This window comes from Microcebus murinus, chromosome 26 (assembly GCF_040939455.1).
Source record: "Microcebus murinus isolate Inina chromosome 26, M.murinus_Inina_mat1.0, whole genome shotgun sequence".
NCBI classification, from domain to species: Eukaryota; Metazoa; Chordata; class Mammalia; order Primates; family Cheirogaleidae; genus Microcebus; species Microcebus murinus.
The window spans coordinates 361,302-387,328 of NC_134129.1; the positions used below are offsets into that span (position 1 = coordinate 361,302).

General features: G+C 33.6%; 1 protein-coding gene across 5 annotated transcripts in view; it reads left to right on the forward strand.

Moving 5' to 3' along the window:
* CNOT6L (CCR4-NOT transcription complex subunit 6 like) overlaps positions 1 to 26,027 on the forward strand; it is a 109,069-nt gene that overhangs the window by 27,427 nt on the left and 55,615 nt on the right. For 4 of the 5 annotated variants that reach the window (XM_012743815.2, XM_012743804.2, XM_012743844.3 and 1 more), the window contains exons 2-4: positions 7,646 to 7,767; positions 10,211 to 10,397; positions 11,839 to 11,924. In XM_012743815.2, the coding sequence (XP_012599269.1) occupies positions 7,656 to 7,767; positions 10,211 to 10,397; positions 11,839 to 11,924 (385 nt within the window). In that variant the 5' untranslated portion in view covers positions 7,646 to 7,655. Of the gene's footprint in view, positions 1 to 7,645; positions 7,768 to 10,210; positions 10,398 to 11,838; positions 11,925 to 26,027 lie in introns of those variants that run through there. The other variant, XM_012743851.2, reaches the window with a different exon arrangement.

Sequence of the window (26,027 nt, forward strand, 5' to 3'; positions counted from 1 at the left end):
AATACTCTGGACTCATGCTTAGGTCATATTTGTGCAGATTCTCAATCTTAACATTATTGGCATTTTGTGCCAGACATTTCTTGTTGTGGGGGGCTGTACTGACCATTGAAGATGCTTAGCAGCATCAATGACCTCTACCAGTAACACCCCTGCCTCCCTACCCAGGTTTTGATGACCAGAAATGTCTGTAAACATTGCCAAATTTTTCTTGAGTGGCAAAATCACATCTGGTCGAGAGCTGCCTTTTTAGAGGGGACTTTAGTATGTGTTGCCCATAGAAGACTGTGATTTGTTATTTTAGTATTTCTTGGGGAGAGCCATGACAATTATTAATCAGTACTTATTTTTTAGACTACCATTAATTTTACTCAGTAGGCTTTTCTCATATTTTCAGTTTAGCTACTCGATTTAGTTGCTGCTGCTGGGATTGGTCAATAAGGGCATCTCCCTCCCCCTCTCCCTCTCCCTCCTTTTTTTGGCTTATTGCTCACACAGATGGCTTAAAAAAAATATTTTCTTGCCTGTATATATGCCATAGATTTAGACATCACAGGGAAATTTTCAGTAGGTAACCAACACTCAGACCTAACCTTTGTTTGTCATTGTACTTTGGTTCCAAAAAGAAGATATATAGCTTACCCATGATTCTACTTCTTTTGTTATGATTAGAGGTTGTTGGGTTAACAAATATTTTCTATGTCAGGAAGGGAAATTATTGCTTGCAGGTAAAATGTTATCCTTGGGCATTTGTAAATGACCTTTACTTCATGGTTGATACTGATAAAAAAAGAAAAAAATGACCTTTAGGCTCTTCAAAAAAAAAAAAAAGGAAACACCAAACAACCCTGGGTATTTTATTTGGATTTAAAATTATTGAACAGCTGATGGATAAATACAGTGTTGCTTTTGGTAGTAAGTTTTTAAACATGCTTTTGAATAGATCTTTATGCTTAATAATGTACATAAATATTTTCAAGTATATATCTTGAATCTATAAATTAAAAATATGTAGTGTTTCCATTAGACACAAGGTTTGCCTTATTGTAATATGTTTTATAATAACAAGTGATTTTTTAAAATATGTATATATGAGTGATTTCTGGTAGAAAAACACTTAACATTCATTGTTAAAAATTAAGCAAAATTAGGTTAATTTTTCTCAATCAGAATATGAAAAAAACTTTAGAAAAATATCCATCTGTTGGGTACAACAGATTAATTAACCTTAGAGAAATTTCTTAGAGAAATTATCTGCTATAGTATTAGACTTATAAAAACAAAACATTTTACAAAAACCTTAATGTTCTGCTTCTGATGAAAGAGAATATGGATGTTTAAGTGGACAGTGATCTTTTTTATACCCTCATTCATTTTGCAGTCTATAAGTATTTTTAAACTACCTGCCTTATTTAGCAGCATTTTATTTCTCATTAATCTTTGTATTTTTTACAATACAAGGTTATTTATCTTAGTATTTTGCTGATGTCTTTAGGCGATATACAGCTTTCTCAATATTGATAGCATGCTAGGCTATTATAATTATGACAAGATTATTTTTGAAAATGAGTTTTATGTATATCTTCATATATAGTCAAATGTCTTTTTGTTTTTTAATTAAAAATTCCTTTGTAAAACAAGCATGTGATACTGCTTTATGGCTATTAGAATGGCCAAATCCAAAACACTGATAACACAAATTCTGGGGAACAATGGGAACAATGTGTAACAAATGGGAATTCATTGCTGGTGGTAATGCAAAATAGTATAGCCACTTTTGGAAGACAGTTTGGGCAGTTTCCTACAAAACAAAACATACTCTTACAAAACTAAACATGCTCTTACTATATGACCCAGCAGTTGTATTCTTTGGTATTTACCCAAGTGAATCAAAAACTTACGTCCACACACAAACCTGCACGTGAATGTTTGTGGCAGTTTTACTTATAATTGCCAAAACTTGATAGCAACGAAGATGTACTTTAGTAGGTGAGTGGCTAAAGAAACTGGTACATCCAGATAATGAAGAGTTATTCAGCACTAAAAAGAAATGAACTTTTAAGCCATAAAAAGACATTGAAGAAACTTAAATGCATATTACTAAGTGAAAGAAACCAGTCTGAAAAGGCTATGTAACATATCATTCCAACTGAAATGACGTTCTGGAAAAGGCAAAACTATGGAGGCAGTAAAAAGATTAGTAGTTGCTAGGGGTTAGGGAGGAGAGGAGGAATGAACAGGCAGAACACAGAGGATTTTTATTTTTATTTGTTTATTTATTTGAGACAGAGCCTCACTTTGTTGCCCAGGCTAGAGTGAGTGCCATGGCGTCAGCCTAGCCCACAGTAACCTCAAACTCCTGGGCTCAAATGATCCTCCTGCCTCAGCCTCCCAAGTAGCTGGGACTACAGGCATGCTCCACCATGCCCAGCTAAGTTTTTCTATATATATTAGTTGGCCAATTAATTTATTTGTATTTATAGTAGAGACGGGGTCTCACTCTTGCTCAGGTTGGTTTCGAACTCCTGAGCTCAAACGATCCACCTGCCTTGGCCTCCCAGAGAGCTAGGATTATAGTCGTGAGCCACCGCACCCGGCCCACAGAGGATTTTTAGGGCATGCCTTACATTTAAAAATTTCTATGTTGTATTTAGCAAATAGGAACGATGCTTTTAATCTATAAATAACCAGAAGGTATTACTCCATTAAATTTGTTGTGATCAACTTTATTTCATCCAAAAATACTTAACCATCTTAAAATATATATAAGTATATTCTTACATCCCTTTTTCATAGGTAGACATCATGGTGACCTGTAGGCAGTTCTTGCATTAGCACCACATAAATAAAAAATGATATTTTTGAAGACATTGGTGAAAAGTTCCCTGCATTGTATCTGAACACTTTGTTAAGGAAAAAATTGAGTTGATTAAACAGTTGCATTTGAGGAGGACCCGTGTACTCAGCGTAGTTAAGTTTGTGGGATATCTTAAGTTATTTCTCCATAAGAAATTTAATTAAAGGGTTTACTATCCCTTTGGGTTTTACTAAGAGCTGTATGATTCGTTAGATAATTTAGCAGTTTGGGAGACAACTCTGTTGAATTATTTTTTGTTGACTTTATTTCTTTTTGGTCTAAAAATCTATCCTGTTCAAGTATAACAATCTTAGCTGTTTAAAATTCAGACATTAGGTATGTTGAAGTGAAATTGGTGGTGTCTGGAAGGGGAGCTGGTAGATTTAAATCAATTGATTTAACCATAAAAAGAAGAGAGAAGGAGGCTTATTGTACTATCATATGACTATATTTAACCACCTTCTTTTTTCTTCTTTTACTTACTTATTTTTTTGGAGACAGGGTCTCTTTCTATCACCCAGGCTTATTTTTTCCAAATTGTTGCCACTTGGGAATATAGATTTCCCAGTAATATTGCAACTAAAATACTGTAACAATAAAATAATAGTGTTTGATCAAAGAAAGTAGATTTTCCAAAGAAAGTAGATCAAAGAAAGTAGATTTATGATAATAGTATGAGTTATCATTTTGTGGGTTTATTTTATTTAAAGACCAAGGATTTTTTGAAGGCAAATATTTGAGCCAGATCAGTGTAGTAGAATTGGATTTGAAGTCCAGTCCTGCTGCTTGCTAGCAAGCTTCTCAAACTCTTTAAACTAGTTTTCTGAATTCTAGAATTGAAATAGTAATACTTACAAGATTGTTGTGAGAAATGAATTAAGTGAAATAAAGTTAGGTAAATTACTTATATGTAGTAGCTAATAATTGGTAACTGTGGTAGTGATTATTGTTATGATCATTTGATGCTCCTAAAGAATCCCAAATTAGAGATAGATAGTACAGTCTGCTCTAAGTGGATTTTCTCTGAGTCTTAAAGGGTTTGAATTCACATTTTAGAGTTGAGTCTTGTGCCAGCTGAATCTCTTTACTAATGATTATAATTGTGCATGCTAAAAAACTGGGGTTAAGTGTGATGATAATCAAATGCTGAGCTATTTTTTAAGGAAGAGGTTTTGTAATTTTAATGGGCTTATAAAGATGGAAAAATGAAAATTAAATATTGTTCTATATAGTATCTATTTTAGAGATTATAATTGGAGTGCCAGAAAAGATGGTAACTTCTCTTATCTAGATTTTAAAGATATTGGGGAAAATTGAACATGTAAATTAATTACCATTTCTTTAGATTAATTTTTAGAAAAGCATAGGATGTTAATTAACTAGAGATGGGAAGAGCGGGAGGAAATGGTAGATTTTAGGATTACAAAGCATATGATCATGCCACAAATACATATTAAGTGCTTACTATGTGGCAGGAACTATATAGAGATATAAAAAGGACATGCCTCCACACAGAAATAACTCACAGTCCCCTTACTTAACATATTGTCTTGTGGGAACCATATATTAAAACAGTCAGATTAAGTTGATTTCTAATCCTATATCCTGTGTTTTATAAAAATGATCTAAAATTAATGAAACCTATTTAGTAGTTTTTGTTTTTTACCCATCCTCATTGTAGGTAATGGATTATGTAGCAGTGTTTGGATCTGGATCAGTTTGGTTTGGCTTTGCTTAATCCTGTATTTTTGTGGATTCTTATATTAGTATGCAAAAGTTACCTACAGAGATACATGTACCTTATCTTATACAGTAGAAATTCTAAAAACTGGTAAAAACTTTATTTTCAGAAATATTATATATAGGCTGAATGCAGTAAAAATCAAGTTTTTCTCCCCTGGAAAATGATCATATTCTTTGTGCTGTATGAAGTTCTGAGATATTTATGGAAAATAAAATGGCTTAGTATCACCCAAATTGTTTGATAGGATTAGAGTTGAGGAGTTTATCTAGGAAACTTGGGAACCTCTGTTTACACATGAATAAATATGGAAAACTTTCTATTTGCCCCTTTACATAAATGGAAAGAGGAATGACTAATTTTCACTTTAGAAATATAAGAGAAAATGGTTGTATGGCAAATTTTTGATTGCACTCTTATAAACTAGCTTTGATTTCTTGATACATGATAGAGTACCTATATATATATATATTTTTTTATATTCTTTGTATGTAACAAATTTCAGACCACCTGAAACTAATTCTTCCATTTGGGATAGAAGTTCTGCATTCTACTTAGAGACAGTACCAGATTCAGATACTTTTTTTGAGAGGGGGTGGTGTGTGTACATATTAAAATATGAACAAAGAACTAACTATACATACTATGTGACAATTTACTGACAGCATGCAGGAGTTTAATTAAGCTCGGGACTTTGTATCATTTGCTATTCATATTAGATCTGTACTGGATTTTTTTCCTGCGTACAAGTAGTAAGACTTGTATCAGACCCCTTGAATAAGTTTAGGGCCATTTGTTATCTGCTTCTTACTTGGTGTGTCTGAGGAGTTTTATGTCTAGTTGGTCATCATTGATGATGGTTCAGTGATTATTTTGTTACATGAAGATGGTGGTATAATACAGTCATGCAATGCATAAGAACATTTTAGTCAACAGTGGACAGTGATGTAAGATTATAATACCATATTTTTACTGTACCTTTTCTATGTTTAAATAAGCAGATACTTACCATTGTGTTACAGTGGTCTACAGTATTCAGTACAGTAAAATACTGTCTAGGTTTATGGCCTAGGAGTGATAAACTATACCATATAGCCTAGATGTGTAATAGGTTATACCAACAGTCCCCAAACTTTCTAGCATCAGGGACCAGTTTTATGGAAGACAATTTTTCCACAGACTGTAAGGGGATAGTTTCAGAATGATTCAAGCATGTTACATTTACTGTGCAGTCAAACCTCTCTGCTAATGATAACCTGTATTTGCAGCCACTCCACAGCAATAGCATCACCACCTCAGCTCCACCTCAGATCATCAGGCATTGGATCAACATAAGGAGCTTGAAACTTAGATCCCTCACATGCATAGTTTACAGTCGGGTTCACGCTCCTATGCGAATCTAATGCTGCTGCTGATCTGACAGGAGGTGGAGCTTATGTGGTGATGTGAGCAATGGGGAGTGGCTGTAAACACAGATAAAGCTTCGCTTGCTCCCCTGCTGCCTGCTGTGCAGCCCAGTTCCTAACAGGCCATGGACCAGTACCTGTCTGGGGCTCAGGGGTTGGGGACCACAGGGTTATACCATCTAGGTTTGTGTAAGTACATACTATGATGTTGGCAAAATTCTGAAATTGCCTATCAATGCATTTTTCAGAGTATATCCCTGGTGTTAAGTGACTCATGACAGTACTGGTTTTGATTATGTTGGCCATGTAACTCATCCAAATTGGACACTTTTGAGAGTGAAAAGGAGTGATAATAAATTACTTCTGGAACAACAGATATAAACCAAGACTGTCCCAGGCAAGTTAAGATACATAGTCATCTTAATTTAGGATACTTTTGATTGCAAGTAACAGAAAACACAACTCAAACTAGCTTAAACAATAAAGGAACTATATTGGCTTGTGTGTCTGAAAAGGCCAGTGTTTGGGAGTGCTACAGGTGTGATTCAATGAAGACTCTGACTTCGTTTTCTATTTTCCAGAATCTGCCTTCTATGGCTGGCTTCTCTTACAACTGTTGGATGACTGCCTATAGCAATTTGGGTTATATTCTTCATTTATGACCAGCAGGAGAGAAAAGCCTGCTTCTCCTATAAACATACCATGTTTCCCCAAAACTAAGACAGGGTCTTATATTTATTTTTCCTCAAGAAGACACCCTAGGGCTTATTTTCAGGGGATGTGTTATTTAAGTGTGGTACAAAAATCTACATTTATTCAAATATAGTTAAGTCATCTTCTGGAACATCATCATAACCCTCCAAACCCCGAATTCCATCCTGAATTTCTTGTGACTCTATTTCCTTTAGAACCATTGGCCCCAATCTCTTATGTGGAGCCATAGAGCTCTCATGGGGCAGATGAGAAGGGCTGCTCCTCTTCTTCTTTTTTACTGATCCGCGACAAAATGCATGGGTTGTGCAGATACGCTGCGTAGCCACGGCCCTCACTAGGTCTTATTTTTGGGATAGGGCTTGTATTGCACAAATGCTTAGAAATCCTGTTAGGGCCTATTTTATGGATAGGTCTTATTTTCAGGAAACATGGTAGATTAAATCTTGAGACTTTGTGATTATTGGATACTTTTGAACTAATCTCTGTACCAAGGGGAATGTCTGTGCTGACTATCTTAAGCATGAGGCTGACTGTCTTAGCTGAATATCACTGAGTGAAGGAGGATATAATTACCTTATTCTTAGACTAGTCAGAGTTCATTCAGGAAACTGTAACGTCAGTCTATCTAGGAAAGCAATGCAACCGAATGAAGGGAAGGGGTTAGGAAGCAACCAGTGTTTTCTGTAAAGTCCAGTGCTGTTTCTTGTTTGCATTTTCCCTTAGGCATTTGTTAATAAGTTCCTGCAAGAGCCTAGTCTACTGCAGATGACATGTTTTTTTTTTCTTTCTCAAGTTAGAATTTGTAGTATAAAATGATATACTACAGTGGAAGAGGGAAAAAAAAAAAACTGACAGAGAGAAAAATACCTTATCCCATTCTCTCTCTTTTTTCTGTTAAAATTATAATAACTGTTAATCTTTTTTTTACAGACTAATAGGGATGCCAAAGGAAAAATATGATCCTCCAGATCCTCGCAGAATTTATACCATCATGTCAGCAGAGGAGGTAGCCAATGGGAAAAAATCTCACTGGGCAGAATTAGAAATCTCGGGTGAGTAGAATCTGAAGTATTTAAGTTGGAATATAACAGTACTAATGATTATGAGTTGAGTATTGCTATATTTATTTCTTTGTATACATTTCTAATTAGATGGACTAATTGAAAAGATACAAGATGCTGAGGTACTAGTGTTTAATTTATCTGTTAATTTTATTTGCAACTAAATCTTTGTTTCTACCCTGTTTTTTGAGATTAGTTACATTGAGCAAGAGTTGGTATCTGGAATTGAGGATATTGGGAGTTCAGTTTCTCAGTAAGATTAGGTTCTTTGATATAATAGATTTTGTTTTGGCTATTTCAGAGTAATTATTTTTGCAAATTGAAATCTCTGCCATCATCCTATAATCCCAGTGAAGAAGGAAACCTAGAAGCTATCTATCTAATTTAACAAATAAGTGATAACTGTGTTATAGGACCTTAATACATGTTTAGGATTTGTTAAAATAGAGTATGATTCCTAAAACCTCATAACCCCAGTCTAATAATGAGAAAAACATCAGACAAACACAAACTGTAGTACATTCTACAAAATACCTAACTGGTAATCTTCAAAATTATCAAGGTCATGTAAACCAAGTAAAAACCGAGAGACTGTCACAAACCAGAGGAGACTAAGGAAACATGATAACTAAATGCAGAATGGTAGCCTCCATTGAATCCTGGAGCAAAAAGGTGTAAAAACTGCTGAAATCCAAATGTAGTCTAGAGTTTAGTTAATAGTAATTTACCGGTGTTGGTTTCCTAGTTTTGACAAATGTACCATGGTAATGTAAGATTTCTAATAGGGAAACTGAATGGGGGGTATATAGGAACACTGTATTATCCTGGTAACTTTTCTGTAAATCTAAAACTATTACAAAATTAAGAGTTCATTAAAATGGATTATGAGGACTATTTTTCTTTTATGAATTGGTACAATACAGATTATATATAGATGCATTTTTTCCCCAGTAGGTTTCTGTTTGGAAGAGTTAAAATTCCATTGTAATTTCAATATAAAAAATTCCTTGCACATTTAGCTAAAAGGTTTAACTTTTAGCTAAAGGATGGATGGGTGATTGGTAATGAGCAAATTGTATTAGCTTAGTCAAGGGTGTCTCAGCCTTGGCACTACTGACACTTGGGCTCTACAGTTCTTTGTGGTGGACGGCTGTTGTGTGCATTGTAGGGTGTTTTGTAGCATCCTTGGCCTCTACTCACTGCATACCAGTAGTACCCTTTTAGTTGTGACAACCAAAAATGTCTCCAGACATCCCAAAGTCTCCTGGGAACAAAATCATCCCTGGTTGAGAACCACTTGGTTAAGCCCTGGGTAGAATTGAATTTTCGCCTCTTCGCTTGAAAACTTTATTTCCTATTAAAGTACCAAATCCCAGTTGGCACTTTAAGTCTGATTATAGACAGCAGGAAGGAACCTGTGGTAGAAAGAACTCTGGACAGGGGTAAAAGTTTGAGTCTACTGCTCAATAGCTATATGAAAAGTAACATTTCCCCTTTGAGATTTTGTGCTCTACCTTCCACTGCCCCTCTTATCAAAACCTATTTGGAAAATGCAACACTGAAGCGCACATATCGTAATAACATTCATTGGGTGTAAAGCAGATGGGAGGGGGAAAGGAAGGATAGATAAGTACACACCTAATGAGTGTGGTGTGCACCGTCTGGGGGATGGACATGCTTGAAGCTCTGACTCAGGTGGAGCAAAGGCAATATATGTTACCTGAACATTTGTACTGTATAATATGCTGAAATAAAAAACAAAACAAAAACAAAATATATTTGGAAAATGATATATAATTAAAATACCACTTAACTTTTGCAAAGTTTATAAAATATCTTCCTATAAAATATTTTGTATAATACTTACAGGTAAAATAGGTAAGATAATATCCCATTTTATAGAAGGTGAGGCTAGATGATTTGCCCAGACTTACATAGCTGATAGATGGTAAAAATCAGGACTCTGAACCAAGTTTTCTGACTTGTTCTATAACATGTTCCACCACAGTTATCAGATGCTGTGATTGATTGATAGAGCTTAATGTGTGACTGTTTCAATAAGTATGTTGCACTTGATGCAAAACCTTAAACCAGAGTTGATAATCTGTAATCGTGACATCAGAAAGCTGGGGAAGAATACCCCTTTTATGGGTAAAATGGTTTTCCTGGTGACTAATCCAAGGTTGGTTCCAAATCATAGTAATTTACTCTTGTTTATTTAAAGTTGTAGACTAATCCACCCTGGATATGGATATACCCTATTAAAGGAGGGCAGGTTTGTTTAGAAGCAATGAAATGGCATTAAATACAAAATTAAAATGTCAATAATACAGTATCTGTTTGTATTTGCAGCGTCTTCTACAACTTTTTAGTTCTTGCAGTTTAGCCTTCATCGTGGGCCTAGAGTTTTATGTTTCAATATTTTGCCTTTTAGGTAGAGTGCGGAGCTTAAGTACATCACTTTGGTCTTTGACACACTTGACAGCGCTGCACCTAAATGACAATTACCTTAGTCGCATTCCACCTGATATTGCCAAGCTTCATAATCTGGTTTACCTGGATCTGTCATCCAATAAACTCAGAAGTTTACCAGCAGAACTAGGAAACATGGTGTCTCTCAGGTGAGGAAATAATACAGACATTACTCATTATATAACATTCTAAATTTAAGAAACTTAGGGGATGTTACTCATCTTACAGGAGGATTTCCACATGTGTATGAAGATCAAATGATATAAACTGTGCACAGTGCTTGAGTTGTCCTCCATTGTACATTTCTTTTCTTTAAATTTGGAGGTTTCCTGGCTAAGAGTGTGAATGTGTTACCAGTTTCTTTTGACAGATTTGAGGTGGGATGGGGCTAAAACAGTAAGTCTCACTTAAGGCTCATGTCTGATAAGACTAATCAGAAATAATAAGGAAAATATGATCTGCTTATAAGTAAAACTTCTGGGAACATATCTCTATTATATAGAGAGACAAAGTATATTTATATTTTTTGTTTATAAAATTATAAATTTAAAATAAATTTATATTTATATTATATTTTATATAAGACAAGGTATATTTATATTTTATATTACAACTTTTAAAGAAAACCTTAAAAGCTGCTGAAGAGGATTTATTTCTCATCCTTCAGGGTTCTTTAACTTCAGAATTCTTCATAGGAGAAAATTTTGCAGAAATCTTAAGACCTTATATAAATGTTCCAATGAAGACAAGATTTGCTTTTCTACCTTGTTTATCTTCTGAGTAATAATTGTTAAAAATTGCTATCACATGTATAAAGTTAAACATATACCTTTAGAATCTTGTTCTTTACCATCCCCTTACTGGTTTTTTATTTTGTTTTTTTCTACTTTTGGTTACCCGCTAATGAGGGTGCAATATATTTTTTATGTAGTCTGCTCAAAATTTCACTATCATAAACTTAGATGTCATTTATGCTATCCTGTTTTTATCTGTACTATCCTATACTTTATTTTAATATTTATGTTCTGTCATAGTATTTTTGTCTTTTCACATTTTCTTTTTGTTGTCTTTATTATACTACTTTGTTATCTATTTATTTTGTTTTCATAGTATTTTGACATTATTAGTTGTATTCAGTTATAAAAAATGATGAAGGTGATTGGCTACTAATTACAGTTTAATCTTGAAGTTTGTGTAAAAATTTTACTTTTTCTATTAATTAGACTAGGTTCAAGGATATCTGTTGTTTTTGAATACTATGGATATCTGTCACTCTCATTTGCATTTGATGGGCATTTTGGATGATAGAGAAAAGGGGTGGATTTAGCTTGAGAATTATGTGCAGTTCCTACAACTCTAATCTGCTAGAGAATGAGTAAATCATAGAAACATTCTTAACAGTTGTGTCAATTGCACATTTTGTAGTACTTTAATATTGTACAGCATTTTTGGATGAGCATTTAGAAATTTGCCTTGAATGTAAACAGTCGCTTGGATATATATATTATAAGGAAGGTTAAGAATGGCAAATGTAGATATTAATAAAATTTGGTATATTAAACTAAAACAATTTTTTTTTTTTTAAAACAGGGAATTGCTTTTAAATAACAATCTGTTACGGGTTTTGCCTTATGAACTTGGTCGGCTCTTCCAGCTACAAACTCTAGGTTTGAAAGGTAAGTGATTTTTTTAAAAGATGATAGTGTTAACACTCAGTATTGAGGTGTTCTGAGCCTTTCTAAAGACCATTTGGTCTTTCAAAATGTCAGGTCAGGTTTTAGTGTGATTTTGAGAATGTGACTACATGTACTTTCTCTTGAAAGAAAAATAGTTCTTCGGGTATAAAATTGAACTTCAATATTTTAATCTATGCGATCATTTTTAACAAATTTGTATGGGAAAATTCTTTTGTTTTTGTATTTTACCTTTAATTTTCTATAAATTTATTAGAGGAGATATTTTAAATTAACACTGTAGTTCTTCCCATTATCCTTTTTTAAATTCCTTTTTTAAAAAGAAAGATGACTTTATATCAGCTTCATGTTTGGCTTTTCATGGAGCAGATAATATAGCATTGAAATATTATATGATTATAAAGGAAAATATAATAGTAAAAATTAGCTATATCAAATACGTATAATTATTCTAAATAAAAAGTATTAATCCAAAATATTAACATATGCTTCTCTGACCATCACTCTCAATCAGTTTGAGATGAAAGTGATATTCAATTCATATAAATACTGAAACTTATATGTAATTTTCTCTTATGGCATAGAATATGAAGAAGAGTTTACTTTTGAATTCATAGAACTAAACAAATGTATTGATTAAACATTTTATGTTTGTGGGGAATGAACATCATTCAAAGCCTTGTATACACTTTTATATATTTTATTTTCCTTGTTTAAAGACTATTTGTCCATGAAAATGTTCTCTTTGCATTTACTGATGTCATATAATGGAACATTAAGAATGAAGTTCGAATAAAAATGGAAAAATTGCTGATATTGTTGATTGAAATGACAGAATTAATATTTGGCTTCCTTAGAGTTTCATGAATTAGAGAATTACATGAATGGTCTGAATCTTGTATTTATAGTTTCTCTGTAGGATTTTATTGATTTTTTTTTTTTAATCATGTAAGATGTAAAGAGGGAGGAGAATACTTACATCTAAAATATTTTCCTGAAGATTAACCTCAGGCATTTGAAATTTTACTGTTGGAACATTTCACCTATATGTTGAATTTTCTATACGTTGAATCTCATTCTTACATAGTTGAAGTAGCTGTCCAGCTAGAATTGGAGTAGGAGCAAGTCTGTTCCTCTCTCTAAAAGAAATTATGGAATAATTGTTGTTTTTAATACTCTTAGATTCAGGCCAGGCATGGTGGCTCACGCCTGTAATCCTAGCTCTCTGGGAGGCCGAGGCGGGCGGATTGCTCGAGGTCAGGAGTTCGAAACCAGCCTGAACAAGAGTGAGACCCCATCTCTACTATAAGTAGAAAGAAATTAATTGGCCACAGCAGGATTAAACATTCACTTACGCCACAAGGCAGTTGTAAGATGCAGCCTCCCTGCTTCAGAGCATATTTAAAAGTTTACATTCTCAATAACATTGTTTGTATTGTCAGGTCTAGCCTGATTTATTTGGTTTTTACACCAAATACAAAGTAGTCTGTTTACTACTACTAAGAGCTGATTTGAAATTTACCAAGTTACTATTACAAAATAAGTTAAACCTGTGTAGACTAAGCACATCATTTCTAACTTTATTTTCTTTAATGAATTGAAATACTCTTTAATCGACGTTAAAGTCAATTCCGGGCATACCTAGATATTAGTCTCTTGGTGCTACATACAAGACAAGGTTGTGTTTTGTTATCCTGTAGCCTGAGTGGAGTGTTGTGAGTAAGAGATAAAGGGTCATCTTTTAGGACAAGGGTCTTCTAATCCAAATCATTAGGAATGATGGGCTGGGTTGACTACTAGGGGCCTGGGTTTTAATGTGTAAGAGGGCTAGAAAATACAATTTTTTTTAAAATTGATTTTTCCCAACTTCTGTCTGATGAAATCCTTGAAGAGTTTTCTTAGGTGGAGTCTAAGGTAGTATTGTAAATTCTCTAGTCATCCTCGAATGGAATGACCTAAGATCTTGCTCTTGTTAAGCGATAAAATCGGGATTGAAGTTGGCTCTCCTAAGAGTTGTTTATTCTGCTTTTGTTTAATTTGTATGTAAATATGTACTGTTGAGATTTAATTCATTTATATTAATTATATTACATTATCAATTCTACATATTATAGATTGGAAAATATTTTTTTAGTATGTATATCCTTTTAGATTTTACCTGTTGTTCATACTTTGAAATAAAAGACCCAGTAGTGTCTTTAAGTTGACTATAAATTGACTAAATATATTGACTAATACTGACTAAATATTTTTTATACAATTCCAACATTTGTCTAAACCTGAGCATTATTGGGTAGATTCTTTTTTTTTTTTTTTTTTTGAGACAGAGTCTCACTTTGTTGCACAAGCTAGAGTGAGTGCCGTGGCATCAGCCTAGCTCACAGCAACCTCAGACTCCTGGGCTCAAGCAATCCTGCTGCCTCAGCCTCCCGAGTAGCTGGGACTACAGGCATGCACCACCATGCCCAGCTAATTTTTTGTATATATATATTAGTTGGCCAATTAATTTCTTTCTATTTATAGTAGAGACGGGGTCTCACTCTTACTCAGGCTGGTTTCGAACTCCTGACCTCGAGCAATCCGTCTGCCTCGGCCTCCCAGAGTGCTAGGATTACAGGCGTGAGCCACCGTGCCTGGCCATAGATTCTTTTTTTTTTTTTTTTTTTTGAGACAGAGTCTCACTTTGTTGCCCAGGCTAGAGTGAGTGCTGTGGCATCAGCCTGGCTCACAGCAACCTCAATCTCCGGGGCTCAGCGATCCTACTGCCTCAGCCTCCCGAGTAGCTGGGACTACAGGCATGCGCCACCATGCCCGGCTAATTTTTTGTATATATATTTTTAGTTGGTCAATTAATTTCTTTCTATTTTTGGTAGAGACGGGGTCTCGCTCAGGCTGGTTTCGAACTCCTGACCTTGAACAATCCGCCCGCCTCGGCCTCCCAAAGTGCTAGGATTACAGGCGTGAGCCACCACGCCCAGCCTTGGCCATAGATTCTTAAACTTCAGTAGAAAACTAGCGTTGTATGAGTGATTAATCCATTCAAATTATTTTCAGAAGATAGCATAAGCTACTAGATATAAAGCTAGTTTGAATTAATCTGCCTTTATGTTTGGAAAAATAAAAAGCTGATATCATATGGAAAACAAAATCGGCCAAGTAATATATATAGAAAAAAAATTAGCCGGGCATGGTGGCACATTCCTGTAGTCCCAGCTATTCGGGAGGCTGAGGCAGAAGGATTGCTTGAGCCCAGGAGTTTGAAGTTGCTGTGAGCTAGGCTGACGCCACCGCACTCACTCTAGCCTGGGCAACAAAGTGAGACTCTGTCTCAAAAAAAAAATCTTAGATTCACTAAGGATGAAATTCACACTTTCATGCTGATTATAATAAATTATAATTCTTTATCTTTACTAAGAATAACCCTTGTTTTACTTTTAACCTCAGAGTAGCTATTTTTCTTCTCTTCCTGATCTCAATGACAAATAATTTACTATTGAGCCCAATGGACTTACCCTTGGTACTCAACAACATTCCTGAAAAAGCAAATGTTAATATTTCTTATTCTTTCATAAGTCTGTTCTATGTTTCGCATATACAGACATGTTCCCCATAAATTTACAGTAAGTATCAATTGAGCTAATCATGCTGAATATCTCTTATCTCCTCGGTCCTTAATTCTGTTTTCCTAGTTAAAATGTTAGTTTTCCAAACTATTGTCTTTGGCCTTTGATTCTAGTAGCCTTTTGTCTCCTGATTCACACATTCATTGACATTTCTTCTTAGACCTCTAGTCTACAAGTCAGGCACCAGCTTGCTTCACCAACTACAACTTAGTTCTGTTCACGCCTATAGTTAAATGCCTTTTTGTTAAACTTCAGTTTGTTCTATGGTAAATACCCATATGCAGCCCTTTTCTCTCTTTTGAGAATCTTGTCAGTGCCACTTTCTATTCAGATGATCCAGTACAGAAGAGCAAGGACATTTCAGAAATGAAAGAGAACCAGAGCTCTTTGTGCCTTTTTTTAAAAAATGGTAAACACAGGATTGGCTTTATGAAGCAATTGAAGGAATAAAATGTCCCTAATGAATGGTGGCTTTATATTCTTAGGAAGGTAAAACTTGAAATAATTTTTAAATCAGTCTTAATAGCCACATTGTGGTACTTTGTATCCAAAAAAAAGAAAGGAAGGAGGGAAAGGGAATATAGCATTAAAAATAGCATTGTGATTACTTAAACAATACCAATGGACTGGACTGCCTCTGAGGTTTCATTTTGTCTTGATAGTGGAAGAAGGAGTGCCTTTCTTTATTTCCTTTTCTTCCTTTGAAATGCAGATGCTGAGATTTTAATAATGCTTTGGCTCATCTTGGCCCAACAAGCTAATTTTTAGAAATTATATTTTAAGGTTTGAGGAATGTATATGTGGAGGGTAGGTTATTTGAAGAATTAGGTTAAGAAGGGCAATTTTAAAACCATACAGAGGGCCAGTGCAGTAAGTTAGAAGTGTTCTCTGAAGTTACTTAAAATAAAAATCAAATGTATTAATTTTATGGAAGAATAGGCATAAGTAAAAACAATTCTCATACAGTTATTTAAAAATAACTTAGAATTCCTGTCCTAAGATGTTAGGCAATCCTTTCTCTGACATATATGCCAACAAATTGTTCTCAGGCATTAAACATTGATATCCTAGGTCATAGAAATATGTAGGACTTTAATAATTATAAAAATTTCTAGCTTTTTTCCAAGAATTACTTATTCCCCTTAAAATAAAATGGAAAATGTCAGTGGAAGACTTCTTTTACTGTATAAATTTGTTTTATTCATGCACTATATCATAATGTAAAAGTAACAACATACATTTTAAAGAAAAGAATTAAACATATAACTATATTCCCATTATAAACTTACTTATACTTAGTACATTTAAAAAATTATTTAAAAATGTACTTGGAAAATTTTCATTTATATAGGAGACAAAGTACTTATTTATGTATTATATATAACCTTCTGGAAATCACTAAGAAAACAATCTAGTAGAGAACATATTATAGTTCACAGAATAGTTCATGTAAGGATATACAAATGGCTCTAAAATATAGAGTTGGTCAACTTTATGCTTATTGGGAGAATTTATACATATTGGGAGAATTCTTATTTATGAGAATGCTTATTTATGCATATTGGGAGAATTCCAAAAATTTCATAAGATAATTGTTGGTGAAATTATGGGGAAATAGGTATAATCGTGCCTTGTTGGTATAGATCCCCTATACCTTTTAAGTTTCCTGTGTGCTGTTTCATTATTACATCTAACTGCCTTCTCCCAAAGGTTTTTACTGGCCTCAATTTATATATTGTGATTATGTACATATTTGTTAATGGTGTTTTAACCTTTATATAAGTGTAAAACTATTGAAATTAATTTTCTGTGACTTGCTTTTTATTCATTATGTTTTTATGATTCAGCCATGTTGATGCATGCATCTAATCACAGTTCATTTGTTTGACTGCTGTGTAGTAGTCTGATATATAAATATGTTGTAATTTCTTCATTCTGCTATAGATACTTAGATTGTTTCCATTTTTGTTTTTGGATACTGTAAGCAGCGCAGTCATGAACATTCTTGTACATGTCTTCTGATATAGCGCATAGGAGTGGAATTGTTAAGTTGTAGAGGTTTGTGCATCCTTAGCTGTAATAGGTAATATACCATGCAGGGTTCCTCAAACTACGGCCTGCGAGGACATTTATCTGGCCCCCCGGGTGTTTTTGCCCCTGCTGCCTGTCCTGCTTAGCAGCCGATTCAATTCTTCCTGGGCCCACAGTGCGCATGTGTGGAATGTGCGCTACACTCTCCAATGGCCTTCCAACGGTCTGAAGGACAGTGAACTGGCCCCCTGTTTAAAAAGCTTGAGGACCCCTGCCAAAGTAGTCTAACAATATACTCTTCAAAGTAATATAGTTTCCATTTTTCAGTCTTCTTTCCAACACTTGGTATTGTCAGATTTTTTAAAGTTTTGCCAATTGTGAGTTTTTAATTGTACTCTTAATTTGCATTTTGCTAATGGCTAATAAGATTGAGTATCTTTTCATGTGTTTATTGGCCATTAATGTTTCTTCTTTGAAAGTACTATTGAATTTTTTTTTTCTTTTCTCTTCTTTTTTTTTTTTTTTTTTTTTTTTTGAGACAGAGTTTCACTTTGTTGCCTAGGCTAGAGTGAGTGCTGTGGCATCAGCCTAGCTCACAGCAACCTCAAACTCCTGGGCTTAAGCAATCCTTCTGCCTTAGCCTCCCAAGTAGCTGGCACTACAGGCATGTGCCGCCATGCCCGGCTAATTTTTTGTATATATATTAGTTGGCCAATTAATTTCTTTCTATTTATAGTAGAGATGGGGTCTCCCTCTTGCTCAGGCTGGTTTCGACCTCCTGACCTCAAGCAGTCCACCCACCTCTGCCTCCCAGAGTGGTAGGATTACAGGCGTGAGCCACGGTGCCCAGCCTGAAATTTTTTTTCTTGTTTTCAGTTTCGTTGTTTCTGATTGATTTGGAGACATTCTTAACTTTTTTCTCTTTTGTGTTATAAATGTCTTCTCCCACTCTGGCTTTTCTATTTTCTTTCTAGTATCTGTTAATGAGCAGATTTGACATTTTTTAATGTAGTTGAATTTAATTTTTTTTTATAATTAGTACATTTTGTGTCTTGTTAAAGAAATCCTGCTCTACCTCAGGTCAGAAATACATTCTTTTGTATTCTGAAATTTGTAAAGTTTTGCTCCTCATGGTTAATTTTTTAATTCATTTCAAATTGATTTTTAAATATGATATGAAGAGTCTAATTTTGGGAGGTTGTTAATCTTGTTTATTTCCTATAAGTAACCAGTTGTCTCAATGTCATTTAGTGACTAGTTTTTCCTATGCCCATTGATCATCAAAGTCATCTCTCTCGTTTATCAACTATGTCTAGGTCTGTTTTGGGGATATCTGTTCTGATCCAGTGGTTAATTTGTCTAACCTTGCACCAGTTGCTATGTTATCTTAATTGTTATTATGGCTTTATATTAAGACTTGGTATCTGGTTTTGGAAGTCTTTTCGCTTTTTTATCAGCGGTGTCTTGACAGTTTGGGCATCTTGGCTCTTCCTCATATGTAATAATAAACAGTTTAAGTTTCATGAAAACGCTATTGGAACTTTGGAATTGCATTGAATCTTTGGATCGATTTAGGAAGAATTGACATCTTAATTATATTGAATCTTCCTGTTCATGAATCTGGGCTCCCTCTCCATTAATTTAGATCTTATTTAATGTCTTTGAATAAACTTTTATAACTTTCTGCACACTAATCAAGCACATCTTTTGTTAGATTTATTTCTAAGTACCTTATAAATTTTTTTGTTCCTTTTGTGAACCATGCCTTTTTTTTGTTTAAGGCTTTTTTGTTTGTTTGTTTTTTGGCCTATGGTGTTGGATATAGAAACACATTTTTTAGTTTTCTTCCATTCCTACTTTGCATCCCTTTTCAGATAGTTTATCAAATGCTATCCTTCATCTATTAAGATGATTATATTGTTTTTCTTATGTCAAAGGTTGATTTGGTAAATTATATGTATACTTTTTTTGTTTAAGTTTAAACCACATTTGCATTTCTTAGATAAATCCAACTTGGCCATGTTGTTATATGCTTTTATATAATACTGGATTTAATTTGATGATCTCTATCAAGAAATGTAAAGTGAGATTTTACCCTACTCAAAAGCTAATCAGTTAGCCAATTACTTTTTTTTTTTTTGAGACAGAGTCTCTCTTTGTTGCCCAGGCTAGAGTGAGTGCTGTGGCATCAGCCTAGCTCACAGCAACCTCAGACTCCTGGGCTCAAGCAATCCTTCTGCCTCAGCCTCACAAGTAGCTGGGACTACAGGCATGCGCCACCATGCCCAGCTAATTTTTTCTATATATGTATTAGTTGGCCAATTAATTTCTTTCTATTTATAGTAGAGACGAGGTCTCACTCTTGCTCAGGCTGGTTTTGAACTCCTGACCTCAAGCAATCCACCTGCCTCGGCGTCCCAGAGTGTTAGGATTACAGGCGTGAGCCACCGCGCCTGGTCTAGCCAATTACTTTTTAATGGATAGTGGCAAGAAGACACGAGACTCCTGAATCAGCGACAAATAACATTATTACTCAAGCTATAAAATGGGCCCAGATGCATGCTGTATACACAGTGAGTTGTATTGCAGTTGAGTAATCCAGGTCCAAGGGTTTAGCACTTCTCAAGCAAGCAGCATGTACTGTAGAAAGCAGCAAAAAGCTAGCCCTGTTTCCCCAGGGGAACAAACAGTTACATGGTAGTAATGCTGTGGTTGCCTTGACCTATTTAGTTGCTTATATAAGTAGTTACAGAAACTGCTCAGTATCACAAGACAGATAAGCCTTGGAATCTGTCGTGTTCACCAAGAATGCAGAGGGAAGCACAAGGCCCATGTTAGGCTACCTCTCTCAATAATATTTTTCTAAGGATTTTTTTAAAGGATTTTTTTCTCTATGTGTTTATGAATAAAGTAGACCTTTGTTTTTCATTATTCTTATTAAAATATGTGTAAGGTTTATATTGACCTTAGAAACAGTGGGGAAAATTCTGTATTTTTCAGTTCTCTGAAAGTTTATGTTAAACTTTCTCTTAAACTTAAAGTTCTCTTATTCAACAGAACAGACTCGTAAAAAAAAAAAAAATATGAAAAAAAAAAAAAAGTTCTCTTAAACTTTCACTGTAAGTTTAATCTGTTCCTTGAAAGTTTGGTAGAACAGACCTGTAAGACTGTCATTGATTGCCTGGTGTTTTCTTTGTGAAACATTTGACTACTACCTTAATGTATTTGTAGTTGTAAGAACTATTAAGACATTTCTAATAGTTAATGAGTCAGCTTTGTTGGGCCATGTTTGTATTATTGGAATTTATCAGCTTTTTAAGGTTTCACATTTATTTGCATAAAAGTATTTATAATATTTTCTTGGTATATTTTTAGACTGTTCTAATTGTAGCTATATCATCCCTCTTCGTTTTTAAGATTAATTGTTCCTTCTGTTTTTGTGATTTTTTTCCCTTTTCTCTCTTTTTAAAAGTTAGACATATGATTTATCCATAGTTAGAATGAATAATACTTTCAAATATAAGCATTTAAGCCTTTGCTTATTGCTTTCTTTTTGTGACATACACAATTTTGATGTGAAGTATTTTTTTTACTGTTTTGTATTTTTAGTATTTCTAATATAAGTTATATCATCTTTGATGGATCAGTTATTTAAAATATTATTTAAAATTTCCATGCATGTGTGATTTTAAATTTAGGTATTTTTATTGTTAGCTTTAAAGTTAATTGCATTATAGACAAATGAGGTAGCCAGTATGGCCAGTTCTTTAACGTTTGTTGATTCTTGCTTTATGGCCTAGTATGTGATCAGTTTTTGTAAATGTTTTGTCTGTATCTACAAAGATGTTTTTCTCTAATTGTTGGGCGCAGGGCTATAAATTTGTCCATTAGATAAAATTTGTAAGTTGTACAATTGCTCAGATTTTCTATATCTTTAGAAATGTTTAACTGTTTGCATTTTCAATAATTTTTTGTTAAAATTTCCATCAGAATAGATTTATTCATTTCCTCATGTAATTCGATCAGTTTTTGCCTTATATATTTTGAGGTTATTTTATTAGGTACTACCAGCTTAATATTGTTATATCTTATGGTGAATTGGACCTAATACTAGGTAGTGAGCTTCTTTTTCTCTTACTAGGATTTTGTCTTATAATCTATATTTCTAATATGATAGCTGTGTCAGTTTTCTTTTGGTTAGTGGTTGTCTAGTATACCTTTTTTCATTTTTTTATTTACATCTTCTGTGTACGTAACCTTAGGTATATCTCTTATAATTAGTATATAAGACTTTTTAATGTGTGGGTTCAGACCAGTTTTGGTTCAGACCAGTTTCCTTACAAATATTTTAATTACTGTGTTATTACCATCCTATCTTTTTATTTTATTTTATTATTTCAGCATATTATGAGGGTACCAATGTTAAGGTTACATATATTGCCCTTGCCCCTCCCCTCAGCCCCCCTGAATCAGAGCTTCAAGCATGTCCATCCCCTAGATGTTGTGTACCACACCCATTATGTATGTATATTCCTATCCCCTCCACCCACCTCTGGACACCCAGTGAATGTTACTACTATATGTGCACATATGTGTTGATCAGTTAATACCAATTGGATGGTGAGTACATGTGGTGCTTATTTTTCCATTCTTGTAATATTTCCTCTTAGTAGAATGGGTTCTAGCTGTATCTAGGATAATACAGGAGGAGCTAGATCACCATTGTTTTTTGTGACTGAGTAGTACTCCATGGCCATCCTATCTTTTGATTCTACTGTTTGTGTTATTTTTCTTTTTTGCATTTCTAAAAATAGTTTTTTTTTCCTTGTTTCTCATTCTATATACTTTCTATTGGTTTGAAATTATTATATTCTCATGTAGGCATGTAGTAGTTACTCTTGAAACTATATCTTAAATAATTTTTTAAAGATTAATTTTTAAGCAACTTTTTTATTAATATACTGTTTATATTTAATGAAATTAGAGAAATTCACTTCTTTGTATAGTTTTGTGAATGTTGACAGATGTGTAGTTGCATAACCACCACTACAATCAAGAAATAGAACAATTTCATCACTTTCCAAAATTAATGCATGCCCATTGAAGTCAGTACCTTCTATTCTCAGCTCTTGGAAACTACTTTTCTAGAATGCCATATATGAGAACATATAGCATGTAGCCTCTTGGGTCTGGATTCTTTGTTTTAGCATAACACGTTTGAGGTTCATCTCTGTATTGTGTGTATCAATAGTTCATTCATTTCTGTTGTTGAATAGTATTCCATTGTATGGATGTACCACAGATTTTGTATCTATGTACAAGTTGAAGGACATTTGGGTTGTTATTAGTTATGAGTGATTAGGAATAAAGGCACTGTAAACATTTGAATACAAATTTCTGTGTGAAATAAGTTTTTATTTTTCTTGGGTAATACTTAAGAGTGGGATTACTAGGTTGTATGGTAGGTGTATGTTAAACGTCAAAAGAAATTGTCAAACTGTTTGCCAAAGAGACTGTATCATTTGCATTCCCACTAAAAATATAAAGGTTTCACTTAACTGTGTATTGTTGTTAGCACTGGATATTATCAACATTTTTTATTTTTGCTATTCTAATAGGATATAGTAGTATCAATGTATTTTCCATAGTAGAGTTTTTATTCACATCTTTTGCCTAGTTTTATTATTGGGATGATTTTTTCTAATTATTGAGATTTGAGTATTTATTATATATTCAGATTTAACCCTTTTTTAGATATATGTTTTGCAAATATTTTATGTGGCTTGCATTTCTGTTTTCTTTGCAGTGTTTTTCAAAGATTAGTTTTTTATTTTGATGAAATTCAATTAATTACTTTTATTCTCAGAGTTTAACTTTGGCATCACATCTAAGAAAACTTTGTCACTCAAGTACATGAAGATTTTCTTCTAGAAATTTTATAGTTTTAGGTTCTACTTTGAAGCCGATGGTCCCTTTTTTGTTAATTTTTGTATATGGCACAAGGTTTATTCTTTTGTATATGCGTGCTCAGTCATTCAAGCACTATTTGTTGAAAAGATTCTCCTTTCTACATGGAATTTCTCTTGCAACAATGTCAAAATTCAGTTGACCAAATATATGTGGGTCTACTGCTAGATACTCTAGTTTCTTCCGTTGATCTTTGCCAATACCAAAATGTTTGATTACTGTAGCTTTATATTAAACCTTGGTATTAGGTATTACAAGTTTTCCAATTTTGTTCATATTTTTCAAAATTGCATTGATACTTCAAGATATTCTGAATTTCCATATAAATTTTGGAATGAGCTTATGATTTGTGCCAAATATCCTGCTGGAATTCTTATTGGAATTGTGTTGAATATGTAGCAGTTTGGTAATAATTAATGCCTTAATTTTAAGACTTAATATTGAGTCTTTCAATCTAATATATCTCTGAATTTACTCAGATATTCTTTGCTTTATTTCTTTATACAGTATTGTAGTTTTCAGCATGCAGTTCTTGTAGATATTTTGCTAGATTTATACTTATTTGATATTGTTATGCTATTGTAAATGGTACTGCTTTTTAAGTTTTCAATTATTGTGTAGGCTTAAAATACAGTTGATTTTTTAAAAAATATATTGACCATGTTTCTCTTTTTTTTTTTTTTTTTTTGAAACAGAGTCTCACTCTGTTGCCCAGGCTAGAGTGAGTGCCGTGGCGTCAGCCTAACTCACAGCAACCTCAAACTCCTGGGCTCAGGCAATCCTTCTGTCTCAGCCTCCTGAGTAGCTGGGACTACAGGCATGCGCCACCATGCCCAGCTAATTTTTTCTATATATATTAGTTGGCCAATTAATTTCTTTTTATTTATAGTAGAGACGAAGTCTCACTCTTGCTCAGGCTGGTTTCGACCTCCTGACCTCGAGCAATCCGCCTGCCTCAGCCTCCCAGAGAGCTAGGATTACAGGCGTGAGCCACCACGCCCGGCTGACCATGTTTCTTTTGATGTTTGTAAATTTACTTATTCTAGGAGCTTTTATAAACTCTTCATTTGTGAACAGAGGCTGTTTCATTTCTTCCTTTCCAATATATATTCTTTAATTTCTTTTTCTTGCCTTATCACATTGGGAAGGACCACTAGTAACAATCTTGAATAGAAGTGATAACAGTGTACATCTATTTCTTGTTCTTGATTTTAGGGAGAAAGTACTATCTTTCACTATTGATAATAATTGTAGTTCTTTTGGTAGGTGTCCTTTCAGGTTAAATAATTTTCCCTTCTGTTTCACATTTGCTGAGAGTTTTTGTCATTGATGTAAAAAGTATTTGAATTTGGTCAATACTTCTGGAAAATATTGCTAATACATCCATTTTCTGGAAGAGTTTGCAAACCATTTCTATTATCGCCTTCTTAAAGGATTGGTAGAATTTTCTAGTAAAAGTATATGGGCTTGGAATTTTCTTTATTGAAGAAAATTTTTTCATTTTTAACTTCTAATTCAATTTCTTTTATAGATTCAGGACATTGAGATTACTTACTTTTTTTTTTAACTATAGCCACTTCTGCTCTCTGCTGGTTACTATTTGCTTAGCATACTTTTTCTATTTTACTTTAAACCTATCTGTCTTTGACTCTATAGTGTATCTCTTGTATACAGCATATCATGAATCATGCTTTTTATTTATTCTGCTAATCCTGGCTTTTTAATTGGAGAGTTTAATTTATTTACATTTCAGGTAATTGCTTATAAGGTAGGATTTATGCCTACCATTTTGATATTTATTTTTATGTCTTTTGTCTTTTTTGTTCCTGTATTCCTCAATTAACGCCTTCTCTTGAGTTAAATGGATATTGTCTAGGGTTCTGGTGCAATTCTTTTGTCATTTCTTTTGCTATATTATTAGGGTTTATTTTCTTAGTGGTTACTCTGGGATTACAATTAATATATTAATTTACATGACTCTAATTTGGCTTAATATCAACTTAATTTCAAGGATATTAAAAATACTTTGCACCTATAACTCCATCATCTCTCTTTTATGCTGTTATTATCACAAATATAATCTTTATGCACTGTGCACCTATCAACATAGATTTATAATTACTGCTTTACCTTATTGTCTTTTATATAAGATATTTATAATTCCCTTATGACTGACTTCCTTTTTGGCTTCTGGATTATTTAGAAGTGTGATGTTTCATTTCAGAATATTTGGGAATTTTTTTAGATACTTGTTTCTAATTTTATTTTGTTATATGCAAATAGCATACTTTGTATGTTTTCATTTCCTTGTAATCTGTTACAGTTTTTCTAGCCCAGAATATGATATCTCGGTGAATGTTCATGTACACTTGAAAAGAATGTATATGTTTCTGATTTTGAGTTGAGTGTTATATAAAAGGTCACGTTGATTGACAATGTTCTGTTCTCCGTCTTCACTAATTTT